Source organism: Cherax quadricarinatus, chromosome 1 (assembly GCF_038502225.1).
Source record: "Cherax quadricarinatus isolate ZL_2023a chromosome 1, ASM3850222v1, whole genome shotgun sequence".
NCBI classification, from domain to species: Eukaryota; Metazoa; Arthropoda; class Malacostraca; order Decapoda; family Parastacidae; genus Cherax; species Cherax quadricarinatus.
The window spans coordinates 97,876,843-97,892,749 of record NC_091292.1 but is presented as its reverse complement, the minus strand read 5'-3'; the positions used below and the strand labels follow the sequence as shown (position 1 = coordinate 97,892,749).

The 15,907-nt window shown below is 39.6% G+C and overlaps 1 protein-coding gene across 2 annotated transcripts; it reads left to right on the top strand.

Moving 5' to 3' along the window:
* Positions 1 to 5,325: 5,325 nt before the first annotated feature.
* Positions 5,326 to 15,863, top strand: LOC138852713 (putative neural-cadherin 2). 2 transcript variants are annotated; one of them, XM_070085089.1, is made up of 5 exons: positions 5,326 to 5,902; positions 10,487 to 10,690; positions 13,499 to 13,621; positions 13,712 to 13,897; positions 15,655 to 15,863. In XM_070085089.1, the coding sequence occupies exons 1-5, from the start codon at positions 5,632 to 5,634 to the stop codon at positions 15,861 to 15,863; spliced, it is 993 nt and encodes a 330-aa protein (XP_069941190.1). In that variant the 5' UTR covers positions 5,326 to 5,631. The 2 variants fall into 2 exon arrangements, with proteins under 2 accessions (XP_069941190.1, XP_069941187.1); XM_070085086.1 differs by having other exon boundaries at positions 5,333 to 5,902; positions 13,499 to 13,897.
* Positions 15,864 to 15,907: the final 44 nt, after the last annotated feature.

Below are 15,907 nucleotides of genomic sequence, written 5' to 3'. Positions count from 1 at the left end.
ATCTAAATCATTTGATACCCTCATCACCTTACTCTTTTCTATGTTCACTTTCAACTTTCTACCTTTACACACACTCCCAAACTCATCCACTAACCTTTGCATTTTTTCTTTAGAATCTCCCATAAGCACAGTATCATCAGCAAAAAGCAACTGTGTCAATTCCCATTTTGTATTTAATTCCCCATAATTTAATCCCACCCCTCTCCCAAACACCCTAGCATTTACTTCTTTTACAACCCCATCTATAAATATATTTAACAATCATGGTGACATTACACATCCCAGTCTAAGACCTACTTTTACAGGGAAGTAGTCTCCCTCTCTTCTACACACCCTAACCTGAGCCTCACTATCCTCATAAAAACTCTTTACAGCATTTAGTAACTTACCACCTATTCCATATACGTACTTGCAACATCTTCCACATTGCTCCCGAATCCACTCTATCATATGCCTTTTCTAAATCCATAAATGCAATAAAAACTTCCCTACCTTTATCTAAATACTGTTCACATATATGCTTCAATGTAAACACTTGATCTACACATCCCCTACCCACTCTGAAACCTCCTTGCTCATCTGCAATCCTACATTCTGTCTTACCTCTAATTCTTTCAATTATAACCCTACCGTACACTTTTCCTGGTATACTCAAATTCAAATTCAAATTCAAATTCAAAGTTTATTCTCTATAAAGATTACAATGTTGAATTTACAGAATTTGGTTGTTGTGTGGTTTACATGTAGTTAAATAATGATTACAGAGTGTACCACTAGAACGCCTAGCATGGCTAGGCATTTCGGGCAGACTTAGTTTAATTCTTTATTTTAAAATATTACAAATTATGAGGTAAGTTGGTATTATGGCTAAGTGACTAAATACTAGTTTGTGAGTTTAGCAATGTGAATGCTTTTGTTTTGGCACAGTACATAGTTTCAGTATTGGAGTATCATAGGATTCATTATTTTAAGATTGAGATTAATATTTCTGTTTATGGTCAAATGGGTGAGTGAGTGTAAGTGTGAACCACCAGGTGGTATTCGTGTAGTTAGTTGATGGGGTGTATCAGGGAGATAAGATGTTTTCTAATGGTAGTTTTGAAGGTGATGAATGTGTCTGCAGTTCTAGAGTTCTCAGGTAGGGTGTTCCAGATTTTAGGGCCTTTGACATACATTGAATTTTTGTAAAGGTTTAGTCGGACACAGGGAATGTCGTAGAGATGTTTGTGTCTGGTGTTATGCCTGTGGGTTCTGTCACAACTATCAAGAAAGTGTTTTAGGTCAAGGTTGATATTGGAGTTTAAGGTCCTGTAGATGTAGATTGCACAGTAGTAAGTGTGGATGTACTGAACAGGGAGTAAGTTTAGATCTATGAAGAGTGGGGGGGGGTGTGTTGCCAGGGATGGGATTTAGTGATTATTCTTACTGCAGCTTTTTGTTGGGTTATTATTGGCTTTAGGTGTGTTGCTGCAGTTGATCCCCAAGCACAAATAGCATAGGTGAGGTATGGATAAATAAGTGAGTGGTATAGTGTGAGAAGGGCATTTTGCGGCACGTAGTATCGTATCTTGGAGAGGATCCCAACCGTTTTGGATACTTTTTTGGTTATGTGTTGGATATGGGTGCTGAAATTCAGGTTGTTGTCAAGGTATAGGCCTAGGAATTTGCCCTCATTATGTCTGGTAATTAGAGTGTTGTCGATCTTAATGTTAATTTGTGCATCTCCTGCTCTGCTACCAAACATAATATAGTAGGTTTTGTCAGTGTTAAGCGTAAGTTTATTGGCTGTCATCCAAGTCGATATTTTGATCAGCTCCTCGTTAACAATGGTGTTGAGGGTGGCAAGATTAGGGTGAGAGATGACATAAGTCGTGTCGTCAGCAAAGAGAATGGGTTTCAGGTGTTGGGATACGTTTGGAAGATCATTGATGTATATGAGGAAGAGCAGGGGACCAAGGACACTTCCCTGCGGAACTCCAGTATCAAGTGGCCGTGTTGTTGATGCTGTGTCTTTAATGGTGACATACTGATACCTATTAGTAAGGTAAGATTTGAAATAAGCAAGCACATGGCCTCTTATACCATAATTCAAATTCAATTCAAAGTTTATTCTCTATAAGGATTACAATGTTGATTTTACAGAAATTTGGTTATTGTGTGGTTTACATGTTGTAAAATAGTGATTACAGAGTGTACCACTAGAACGCTTAGCATGGCTAGGCATTTCGGGCAGACTTAGTTTTATTCTTAATTGTAAAATATTACAAATTATGAGGTAATGGTCAAGTTTGTGGAGTAGGATGTCGTGGTCTACTGTGTCAAAAGCTTTTCTTAGGTCAATAAAAATTCCTAGTGGATATTCCTTATTTTCCAATGCTGTGTAAAGCAGATCTAGCATTTTTATGATTTCATCATTAGTGCTTTTATTTTTCCTGAATCCAAATTGGCAGGGGTTGAGTAAGTTTTGTGTTGTTATAAATGAATATAGTCTCCTGTGCATGAGTTTCTCAAAGATTTTGGATAGCAATGGTAAGTTTGATATTGGCCTATAGTTGTTTAAGTCTGTAGGGTCACCACCTTTATGTATTGGTGTAACCCTTGCCATCTTGAGTAGTTTCGGGAAGGTGCTACTTTCTAGTGACTTGTTAAAAAGTAATGAAATAGCATGCGAAAGGATATGGGCCGCTCGCTTGTACAGTAATGGTGGGACATTAGACAGATTCCCTGAGTTGTTTTTAAGTGACTTTATAATCTCGGTGACTTCCGAGGGCTCAGTTGGTGCAAGATAGAAGGAATTTGGGAAATTCCCATCTAGGTAGTCCCCGGCATGGGCATTGGTATGTGGGATTTTATTGGCGAGATTAGATCCTATGATTGAGAAGAAGTCGTTTATCTTGTTAGCTGTGTCAGTGGGATGTAGTGGTGTTTCATTAGGTTTAGTTAGGACAATATTCTTGTTTTTTTTCAGTTTGTGGGTCCCTAGAATCTGAGAGAGTGTTTTCCAGGTCTTTTTTATATCTCCTCTAGTGTCTGTGAATCTACTGGAGTAGTATAGTTGTTTGGCTTTCTTTATTACTTTGGTGAGAACTGATGAATAGTGTTTAAGAATATCTTTGTGTATTAAGCCCCGTCTATATTGCTTTTCACATTGGTGTTTCTTGTCAATGGATTTCAGAATGGTACTGGTTAGCCATGGGCAACCAAGCCGTTTGTTTGTGATCTGTTTCGTTTTTATAGGACAATGTTTGTTGTATAGTAAACTTATTCCTCTATAATTTTTACAATCACTTTTGTCCCCCTTCCCTTTATATAAAGGGACTATACATGCTCTCTGCCAATCCCTAGGTACCTTCCCCTCTTTCATACATTTTTTTTTTTTCCAACAAGTCGGCCGTCTCCCACCGAGGCAGGGTGACCCAAAAAAAAGAAAGAAAATCCCAAAAAAGAAAATACTTTCATCATTCAACACTTTCACCACACTCACACATTATCACTGTTTTTGCAGAGGTGCTCAGAATACAACAGTTTAGAAGCATACACATATAAAGATACACAACATATCCCTCCAAACTGCCAATATCCCAAACCCCTCCTTTAAAGTGCAGGCATTGTACTTCCCATTTCCAGGACTCAAGTCCAACTATATGAAAATAACCGGTTTCCCTGAATCCCTTCACTAAATATTACCCTGCTCACACTCCAACAGATTGTCAGGTCCCAAGTACCATTCGTCTTCATTCACTCCTATCTAACTCGCTCACGCACGCTTGCTGGAAGTCCAAGCCCCTCGCCCACAAAACCTTTACCCCCTCTCTCCAACCCTTTCGAGGACGACCCCTACCCCTCCTTCCTTCCCCTATAGATTTATATGCTTTCCATGTCATTCTACTTTGATCATACATTTATTAAACAAAAATACCAACCACTCCAACACTATATCCCCCCCTGCTTTTAACATTTCTGTCATGATCCCATCAGTTCCAGCTGCTTTACCCTCTTTCATTCTACGTAAGACCTCACGCACCTCCCCCACACTCACATCCTGTTCTTCTTCACTCCTAAAAGATGGTATACCTCCATGGCCAGTGCATGAAATTACCGCTTCCCTTTCTTCATCGACATTTAAAAGTTCCTCAAAATATTCTCGCCATCTACCCAAAACCTCCATCTCCCCATCTACTAACTCCCCTACTCTGTTTTTAACTGACAAATTCATTCGTTTTGCAGGCTTTCTTAACTTGTTTAACTCACTCCAAAATTTATTCTTATTTTCATTAAAATTCCTTGACAGTGCCTCTCCCACTCTATCATCTGCTCTCCTTTTGCACTCTCTCACCGCTCTCTTCACCTTTCTTTTACTCTCCATATACTCTACTCTTCTTATAACACTTCTGCTTTGTAAAAACCTCTCATAAGCTAACTTTTTCTCTTTTATCACACCCTTTACATCATCATTCCACCAATTACTCCTCTTTCCTCCTGCACCCACCCTCCTATAACCACAAACTTCTGCCCCACATTCTAATACTGCATTTTTAAAACTATTCCAACCCTCTTCAAGCCCCCCCCCCCCCACTACTCATACTTGCACCAGCCCACCTTTCTGCCAATACTAGTTGCTTATATCTCACCCGAACTTCCTCCTCCCTTAGATTATACACTGTCACCTCCCTCTTGCTTGTTGTTGCCATTTTCCTCGTTTCCCATCTACCTCTTACTCTAACTGTAGCTACAACTAAATAATGATCCGATATATCTGTTGCCCCTCTATAAATGTGTACATCCTGGAGCCTACCCATCAATCTTTTATCCACCAATACATAATCTAACAAACTACTTTCATTACGTGCTGTATCATACCTTGTATATTTATTTATCCTCATTTTTTTTTTTATTTTTCTTCATAAAATATGTATTATTACCAAATCTCTTTCTACACATAGCTCAATTAAAGGCTCCCCATTTTCATTTACCCCTGGCACCCCAAATTTACTTACTACTCCCTCCACAACATTTTTGCCCACTTTAGCATTGAAATCCCCAACCACCATTACTCTCACACTTGGTTCAAAACTCCCCATGCATTCACTCAACATTTCCCAAAATCTTTCTCTCTCCTCTACACTTCTCTCTTCTCCAGGTGCATATACGCTTACTATAACCCACTTTTCACATCCAACCTTTATTTTACACCACATAATCCTTGAATTAATACATTTATAGTCCCTCTTTTCCTGCCATAACTTATCCTTCAACATTATTGCTACTCCTTCTTTAGCTCTAACTCTATTAGAAACCCCTGACCTAATCCCATTTATTCCTCTCCACTGAAACTCTCCCACCCCCTTCAGCTTTGTTTCACTTAGTCAGGACATCCAGCTTCTTCTCATTCATAACATCCACAATCATCTCTTTCTTATCATTTGCACAACATCCACACACATTCAGACTTCCCACTTTGACAATTTTCTTCTTATTCTTTTTAGTAATTATTCCAGGAAAAGGGGTTACTAGCCCATTGTTCCCGGCATTTTAATTGACTTTTACAACACGCATGGCTTACGGAGGAAAGATTCTTATTCCACTTCCCCACGGAGTTATGTAATATATATACATATCTCGGATTGCACAATGACTAAAATAACACCAATTTTTCTAACACTTTGCAGTTGTGAGCCGGGAAGACAGCTGGTGGGCCACAGTTGTCAAGATGTTGATGAGTGTGTATTCCAGCCTTGTCTACATGGAGGCACCTGCTACAACCTGACACCTGGCTATCACTGTTTGTGTGGCCCAGCACACACAGGAGACAACTGTGAATGGACCAAGCTGCCAGCCCACACGAACCCCCTCACAGCACCTATGGCCATAGCTGCTGTTACACTCTCTGTAATTATTGTTGGTGAGTCAGTATTACTAAAATTACTTTAAGACAATGTTAATTAAACCTTCATGACTCATACTGTGCTGCTGGTAAATTATTATATTAATTATATTCACAAGAATTTGTTAAACTTTCTACGCCACTAGAAACTTCGTTCAGGTCATCACACTTCAGCCAAGTAATGTATGCAAGCTATGTTACTTGTATGTTACAAGTTACCACTACTGATTTTTCTGGGTGATTTTTTCATATTTTTTTTTTTATTATCACACTGGCCGATTCCCACCAAGGCAGGGTGGCCCGAAAAAGAAAAACTTTCACCATCATTCACTCCATCACTGTCTTGCCAGAAGGGTGCTTTACACTACAGTTTTTAAACTGCAACATTAACACCCCTCCTTCAGAGTGCAGGCACTGTACTTCCCATCTCCAGGACTCAAGTCCGGCCTGCCGGTTTCCCTGAACCCCTTCATAAATGTTACTTTGCTCACACTCCAACAGCACGTCAAGTATTAAAAACCATTTGTCTCCATTCACTCCTATCAAACACGCTCACGCATGCCTGCTGGAAGTCCAAGCCCCTCGCACACAAAACCTCCTTTACCCCCTCTCTCCAACCTTTCCTAGGCCGACCCCTACCCCGCCTTCCTTCCACTACAGACTGATACACTCTTGAAGTTATTCTGTTTCGCTCCATTCTCTCTACATGTCCGAACCACCTCAACAACCCTTCCTCAGCCCTCTGGACAACAGTTTTGGTAATCCCGCACCTCCTCCTAACTTCCAAACTACGAATTCTCTGCATTATATTCACACCACACATTGCCCTCAGACATGACATCTCCACTGCCTCCAGCCTTCTCCTCACTGCAACATTCATCACCCATGCTTCACACCCATATAAGAACGTTGGTAAAACTATACTCTCATACATTCCCCTCTTTGCCTCCAAGGACAAAGTTCTTTGTCTCCACAGACTCCTAAGGGCACCACTCACCCTTTTCCCCTCATCAATTCTATGATTCACCTCATCTTTCATAGACCCATCCGCTGACACGTCCACTCCCAAATATCTGAATACATTCACCTCCTCCATACTCTCTCCCTCCAATCTGATATCCAATCTTTCATCACCTAATCTTTTTGTTATCCTCATAACCTTACTCTTTCCTGTATTCACTTTCAATTTTCTTCTTTTGCACACCCTACCAAATTCATCCACCAATCTCTGCAACTTCTCTTCAGAATCTCCCAAGAGCACAGTGTCATCAGCAAAGAGCAACTGTGACAACTCCCACTTTGTGTGATTCTTTATCTTTTAACTCCACGCCTCTTGCCAAGACCCTCGCATTTACTTCTCTTACAACCCCATCTATAAATATATTAAACAACCATGGTGACATCACACATCCTTGTCTAAGGCCTACTTTTACTGGGAAATAATTTCCCTCTTTCCTACATACTCTAACTTGAGCCTCACTATCCTCGTAAAAACTCTTCACTGCTTTCAGTAACCTACCTCCTACACCATACACCTGCAACATCTGCCACATTGCCCCCCTATCCACCCTGTCATACGCCTTTTCCAAATCCATAAATGCCACAAAGACCTCTTTAGCCTTATCTAAATACTGTTCACTTATATGTTTCACTGTAAACACCTGGTCCACACACCCCCTACCTTTCCTAAAGCCTCCTTGTTCATCTGCTATCCTATTCTCCGTCTTACTCTTAATTCTTTCAATAATAACTCTACCATACACTTTGCCAGGTATACTCAACAGACTTATCCCCCTATAATTTTTGCACTCTCTTTTATCCCCTTTGCCTTTATACAAAGGAACTATGCATGCTCTCTGCCAATCCCTAGGTACCTTACCCTCTTCCATACATTTATTAAATAATTGCACCAACCACTCCAAAACTATATCCCCACCTGCTTTTAACATTTCTATCTTTATCCCATCAATCCCGGCTGCCTTACCCCCTTTCATTTTACCTACTGCCTCACAAACTTCCCCCACACTCACAACTGGCTCTTCCTCACTCCTACAAGATGTTGTTCCTCCTTGCTCTATACATGAAATCACAGCTTCCCTATCTTCATCAACATTTAACAATTCCTCAAAATATTCCCTCCATCTTCCCAATACCTCTAACTCTCCATTTAATAACTCTCCTCTCCTATCTTTAACTGACAAATCCATTTGTTCTCTAGGCTTTCTTAACTTGTTAATCTCACTCCAAAACTTTTTCTTATTTTCAACAAAATTTGTTGATAACATCTCACCCACTCTCTCATTTGCTCTCTTTTTACATTGCTTCACCACTCTCTTAACCTCTCTCTTTTTCTCCATATACTCTTCCCTCCTTGCATCACTTCTACTTTGTAAAAACTTCTCATATGCTAACTTTTTCTCCCTTACTACTCTCTTCACATCATCATTCCACCAATCGCTCCTCTTCCCTCCCGCACCCACTTTCCTGTATCCACAAACTTCTGCTGAACACTCTAACTCTACATTTTTAAACCTACCCCATACCTCTTCGACCCCATTGCCTATGCTCTCATTAGCCCATCTATCCTCCAATAGCTGTTTATATCTTACCCTAACTGCCTCCTCTTTTAGTTTATAAACCTTCACCTCTCTCTTCCCTGATGCTTCTATTCTCTTTGTATCCCATCTACCTTTTACTCTCAGTGTAGCTACAACTAGAAAGTGATCTGATATATCTGTGGCCCCTCTATAAACATGTACATCCTGAAGTCTACTCAACAGTCTTTTATCTACCAATACATAATCCAACAAGCTACTGTCATTTCGCCCTACATCATATCTTGTATACTTATTTATCCTCTTTTTCTTAAAATATGTATTACCTATAACTAAACCCCTTTCTATACAAAGTTCAATCAAAGGGCTCCCATTATCATTTACACCTGGCACCCTAAACTTACCTACCACACCCTCTCTAAAAGTTTCTCCTACTTTAGCATTCAGGTCCCCTACCACAATTACTCTCTCACTTGGTTCAAAGGCTCCTATACATTCACTTAACATCTCCCAAAATCTCTCTCTCTCCTCTGCATTCCTCTCTTTTCATATTTGTAAAGATTAAATGTTTAGATTCCTATAGAAGCATATACGTATAAAGATACACAACATATCCCTCCAAACTGCCAATATCCCAAACCCCTCCTTTAAAGTGCAGGCATTGTACTTCCCATTTCCAGGGCTCAAGTCCGACTATATGAAAATAACTGGTTTCCCTGAATCCCTTCACTAAATATTACCCTGCTCACACTCCAACAGATCGTCAGGTCCCAAGTATCATTCGTCTCCATTCACTCCTATCTAACACGCTAATGCACGCTTGCTGGAAGTCCAAGCCCCTCGCCCACAAAACCTCCTTTACCCCCTCTTTCCAACCCTTTCGAGGACGACCCCTACCCCTCTTTTCTTCCCCTATAGATTTATATGCTTTCCATGTCATTCTACTTTGATCCATTCTCTCTAAATGACCAAACCACCTCAACAACCCCTCTTCTGCCCTCTGACTAATGCTTTTATTAACTCCACACCTTCTCCTAATTTCCACACTCCGAATTTTCTGCATAATATTTACACCACACATTGCCCTTAGACAGGACATCTCCACTGCCTCCAACCATCTCCTCACTGCTGCATTTACCACCCAAGCTTCACATCCATATAAGAGTGTTGGTACTACTATACTTTCATACATTCCCTTCTTTGCCTCCATAGATAACGTTTTTTGACTCCACATATACCTCAACGCACCACTCACCTTTTTTCCCTCATCAATTCTATGATTAACCTCATCCTTCATAAATCCATCCGCCGACACGTCAACTCCCAAGTATCTGAAAACATTCACTTCTTCCATACTCCTCCTCCCCAATTTGATATCCAATTTTTCTTTATCTAAATCATTTGATACCCTCATCACCTTACTCTTTTCTATGTTCACTTTCAACTTTCTACCTTTACACACATTCTCAAACTCATCCACTAACCTTATTTATTTATTTATTTATTTAGGGTCTTCATAAAGCACATTAATTATTGAATATATTTCACTGAAATCCCATACCAGTAAACTGCCAATATCCCGAACCTCTCCTTTAGAGTGTAGGCATTGTACTTCCCATTTCCAGGACTCAAGTCCTTTATTCCATGCCATTCCTGCTCATTCATTTATTTATCAACACATTTTTATGTAATCCATTTATAGTACAGTACAATACACTATCATTAAATTTGCAGAGAAATGCTAACTCCATAGGGGCCATCCAACACCTAAGGAATATGAGGTAATTAGGGTTTAATGGAAGGAAACAGTAGCTCATATTCCTTTGATAAAAGTTCTTCATTATCATAGAGGCACAATATATGTTATCCTTTTAACATTTATTAAGCTTTGACTTGTTTTTCCAGTGATTTAGTTCTTACTTTATCTTTTGATGAGGTCTGATCATATTTTTTCCAAGTAAATGACTTGATTACTTGTACACTTTTTTGTCATTACTTAAATTGTTTAAATTGGCACTGTATTAATAAATTTGTCTTTGGGCCGCAGTAGTGCTTGGTGTTCTGCTTACTATTCGCCTTCACCGGTATCGAACAGCACGAGGTGAAGAAGGTGTGACTGACGTTTTAGGAACTCCCATGGTGGTACAAGCAGTATCAGGAAATCCTCAAAGCAAAGCAGTCAAAGAAGAGAATATTTTACTTGGATCTCTAAAGATCAAGAGGTCTGGTAAGATTACTCTCTCTCTCGAAGGTATGTAGAGAACTGTATAGTATTCACAAAAGTGAAGAGTGCAGTTACCTTTGGGTTCATGAGTGGGAGAGATTGGAGCTCCAACTCTTGGTCCCATCTCATAACTTTTGGTCAACTGATGTGATTAAACTGTTATATATAGTTTTTGAACCCATGTATGTTAATACATTCTTGGGGAAGCACTAAATCCATAGGGGTCATACAGTGCCTGGAAAATGGAAGGTATTTGGGTTCAGTCCAGGGAAGGACAGGTTCAGTTACTTGAATCAAAAGTCGTTCACTTGTGTCAGGAACCTCTATAAAGGGAAACCCCATCTATAGAGGTCACTACCATTGTTATTGTTCTGCTTATTTATTACCCTTACACTAAAGAAATGCTTCCTAATATCCCTGTCCTAATATCCCATGTCCCTTTGTACGTGTTGCATCCCTGGTAGAGTCAGTCACTGTCTACCCTACCTATGTCAAATAGTAGTTTGTATTACAAGCTTTCATACTCTTTGCTCCTTTAGTGACTTGTGGTTTTATTAATTTTAATCATCGGAAGCTCTCAACCCACATGGGTTATATAGAAGTTAGGGAATGAGAGACATTAAGGTTCCAGCCAAGGAATGGAAGGATAGGCCTGATTTCTTAGAATCAAAGAGTCCCTCACTGCCATCCAGGCATTTTTAATAAGGAATCAGTGACATACAGACTACAGTAATTGTCTCCTTATTTCTTTATAGCTCATTTCCCTCAGCTTGAGTGCCGAACTTGATGCTCTTTGCACTCACAAGTTTTGCCTTGTAATTTTAGTAGGCAAAAGTTCGACATTGGTATTGCATACTCAACAATGGGTCTCCTATATGAGATAGTTTTGAACAGGTCATCATCTAGGTTCTTGAATGCCACTCATGTTTGCAAGCTTAGCCAGAAAACAAGTTTGGGGTAATGATTCCAGTCTTTTCTTTTTGTTTTCTTTAACAGCTTCCATGAGTCACTTATGTACATTAGGAAGCTGAGGCTTAACACTCGTATAGGTCATACATTATAATACATAGATATAATCATTGCAGGAACTGAACCCATACGAGTCATACAGCACTATGAGTAGAGATGTGCCAAGGTAGTAGTGTGCGAAGCTTAGGGGCCTGCAAGAGGTAGAGGGTTAGTGAAAATATAAAATTGAAATTACAGCTGGAGTAATTGGTCAGTTTCCATTTACAAGTCAGTTTGTTCCAAAGGTGGGACTTCCAGTGAGGAAGTCAGAGTGCGTTAGAGTGGTGTAGATGTCAAAAGCAAATCCTGCATGTCCCCTGACACAGAACATTCTGTTAAGCAATGGTGGACAGACTGTGTAACCTGGCAGTTCTCACAGTGGTGTAGGTCATTTCTCCATGTATCCCTGAGCAAGTTATATGTCTGATTTGTAAGTGGGAGAGTGCAGTTTTCCATACTTAACAATGATGGGATGGTTCAGGTGGTAAGGGGATGAATTAGCAAAGTTTAGGGTTAGTGAATGTGGTACTTCTTATATGTTCAAATCTGTTTCTTGATTTTTCCCAACAATTTATAGGCTAGCTACAAATAGGTAATCTTTCTCAAGCAAATAAAAATTATCTGGAGAAAATTTATTCTCTCTCATCTCCTTAGATGCTGATAATAAATATTTTATATAGATATAAATTGAGGTTGTATGAACATTAAAAAGGATAGAGCAGATTAGGATGACCTGGAGGGTGTATTAAACTGAGATGAAAGGAGGGATAGGGGTTACCTCAGGAAGGAGGGAGGGAGGGGAGTAAAAGAGGTACTGAAAGCTAGGGAGTTAAGCATCCAACAGGCTTGTGTGAGCATGTTAGACTGGATGTGCTTTTGGAGTGTAAACAAGTTAACATTAATGAACTGATTCAGGAAAACCCATTAGCCATACCTCAATCCTGGAGTGGAAAGTACAGTATTTGCAGCTTTAAGGATCATTAAAACTTACATCTGCACTTCTGGAAAGGCACTGGCTGCCTCCTGCCAAGACAGCCAGTGTACTTGAAAAGAGTCTATATTACAAAATCAACTAATAATTAATAAAAAGTCACAATACAGTGGCTGGAACAATACACAAATAACCTGCACTTGGGAGACACTCATGATAGCATTTCAGCCCAACTTGGACCATTAACCCTTAAACTGTCCAAACAGATCTACGTTCAGATGTGTAGTGCTCCAAAAGTAGATCTACTTTTTTTACATACATATAACAAAGTTTTTTTACACGTTTTCAAATTTAAAAAAAAAGCTGTACATTTTTTTACATACTTTCAAATGTTGAAAAAACATAGATCTACGTTTGGACAGTTTAAGGGTTAACAAACTGTACATCAAAATCAGAACACTTGTGGTTTCACTTGACCTTTGTCAGGTGAAGTCACCTTTCCTATATTTTTATTGCCTTTCCTGTCATCCGCCTAGGTGGTTCTGTCCTATGAGATTTATCCTAAACATCCCTTGGGCCAGTAGTTCTCCTGCAGTGCTTTCTGTTCTCTTGTTCTTATAGACTACCACCATTTGTTTGCTAATATTCCAGTTCCTGCCTTTTTTTTTTTACTGCTACTGTCCTACCTTCATATTTTTATCCTTACTGCACTACTACCTTCTCCCATTCTACCACTTCTGTATAGATTCTGACTCCCTCCCTTCGAATTTCTTTGTGTGACTTACTAATGGTGCAAGTTGAACCAAAACATTGTCATGAGTTTGTCTCGTAAGTACAGGTTTTTTGTGGAGTTATTTTAAAGTTTAACCCATTAACTGATGCTATTACTTTTACAGGCCCAGACCACATAATTACTCCTTTAAGGCTTCCGACCATTGGAGTTGAGGCCATAGGAATAAAGGAAGCAAACATAATTGGAAGCACCTTAAAACATTCTGGGAGTGAAAATAAGATTAAAGGTAAATCTAGCCCTCAGAGGTGTTCCATAGCAGCAATTAATACTGTAGAGGATGTAGTTCTAGAGAGTAGAGCCAGTTTTTCACCAACAGAATGCCCTACAACATGTATATCTGTAGTATGTCCAACATCAGCATGCCCAACCACAAGTGGAGCACAAGTCATCACTGATGCTATTGAAAATTCTGCACCACCTCTACTAGCCCAGGATGACCTCAGAGCTTATGCATATGAAGGAGATGGGTCACCCTCTGGCTCGCTCACCTCTACTGTCTTAGGTCAGTATCGTATACCACTTTTTTTGTCTATACAAAAGTATAGCTGGTAAATATAGCGATAGCATTCTCTACATATATATTTTAGTGTATTTAGAATCATGTTACATATGTCAAAGCTGTATAGCCCTTGTGGCTTAGCGCTTCTTTTTGATTATAATAATACAGTGGACCCCCGGTTAACGATTTTAATCCGTGCAAGAGGGCTCATCGTTATGCGAAATAATCGTTATGCGAATGAATTTTCCCCATAAGAAATAATGGAAATAAAATTAATCCGTGCAAGACGCCCAAAAGTATGAAAAAAAATTTTTTTTACCACATGAAATGTTAATTTTAATACACACAAACTGAAAAAGGCATGCACAATTACATGACACTTACTTTTATTGAAGATCTGGTGATGATTGATGGGATGGGAGGAGGGGAGAGCATTATCTTCTTACTGTTTAGAAGGGGAATCCCCTTCCATTAGGACTTGAGGTAGCAAGTCCTTTTCTGGGGTTACTTCCCTTCTTCTTTTAATGCCACTAGGACTAGCTTGAGAGTCACTGGACCTCTGTCGCACAACAAATCTGTCCATAGAGCTCTGTACCTCCCGTTCCTTCAAGACTTTCCTAAAATGGGCCATAACATTGTCATTGAAATAGTCACCAGCACGGCTTGCAACAGCTGTGTCAGGGTGATTTTCATCTATAAAGGTTTGCAGTTCAACCCACTGTGCACACATTTCCTTAATCTTTGAAGTAGGCACAATGGATTCCACAACTGGCATAGGCTTCTCAGGGTTAGCCCCAAACCCTTCAAAATCTTTCTTAATTTCCATACTAATTCTCACCCTTTTTACCACAGGGTTGGCACTAGAAGCTTTCTTGGGGCCCATGGTCACTTATTTTCCAGAAACAGCACCGAAAACACTGTAATAATACGAAATATTCCGAGTGTATGCTTGGATGTTACCGCGGAGGCTGGCTGGTAAACAATGGGACGGCCGGCACATGTGAGGGCACATTGGACGCGTCTCGGACGAAAATCGGTATGCGGGTTTTTAATCGGTATGCGCGGCAAAAATTTTGCGATAAAAGTAATCGTTATGCGGAAAAATCGCTATGCGATGCCATCGTTATGCGGGGGTCCACTGTAATAATACATATGTCAAATATTGCAATTTATTATTTAAAACAAACTATTACATTTATTCTATTCTGTTTTTATGGTAATTTTTATATGATTATTTACTGCTAAACAAATCAGGTTTTTACTTGGAGAGAGTTCACACAGTGGAAATATTTTCTGCCCCATCTGCCTCAGTCACTTATTTTTTTCCTTTCTGCCTATCTTTGTTTCTCTTCTCTTTATTTTTGTCTCTTCCCCTTTCTTCATTTATTTACTGTTGGTCGGTCTGGAGTTTTATGACTCTCTGATTGCGGGTTCTATCCCCACCCATGGTATGGTTCATTCTTTGTCTTCATTTTCACCTCCTTCCCTTACAATGCCTTTCTTTACCTCAATCCATATTCCACTCCTTTCCTATTTTATTCTTTCCCTTTTCTGTTTCTTCACCTATCTCTCTCACTGCTTTCTTTACCTACTTTGCTTTATCTTCTCTTCCCTTTTCTACCCACAGTTTCATCCCTTCTTTATTTCAATTATTTTATCCATGCATTCTCATCCTGTCTTATCACCCTGTTTTCTTCTGAATACTCTCTTCTGAAGAGAATAATAGAGATGATCTCTTATTGCATCTACCCATATCTCAGGTCTGCGGACAGATTCACTGGAGGGGGACAGTCTAAGACCTTTGATACCTGAATATGGTGAAGTGTTTGACCTGCTCAAGAATCTCCCAGATGCTGTGAACTCACTAAAGCCAAGTCAAGACACTTCTGGTAACTGCACAGATGTGGAAAAGTTGGTTGCTATATCCAGTAATCCTAAACTAATACAAAATGCAGTAAATATCACGTGATTGCAAACCCAGAGTATACATTGTCTGCATAAGCCATCAGATGT

Excerpts from the sequence above, each read along its gene's own strand:
- LOC138852713 (XM_070085086.1), top strand. The coding sequence starts at position 5,632 with ATGACTAAAATAACACCAATTTTTCTAACACTTTGCAGTTGTGAGCCG. Across the intron at positions 5,903-10,486 it reads ACTCTCTGTAATTATTGTTG|TAGTGCTTGGTGTTCTGCTT; the intron begins GTGAGTCAGTAT and ends TTTGGGCCGCAG. Across the intron at positions 10,691-13,498 it reads GATTACTCTCTCTCTCGAAG|GCCCAGACCACATAATTACT; the intron begins GTATGTAGAGAA and ends TTACTTTTACAG.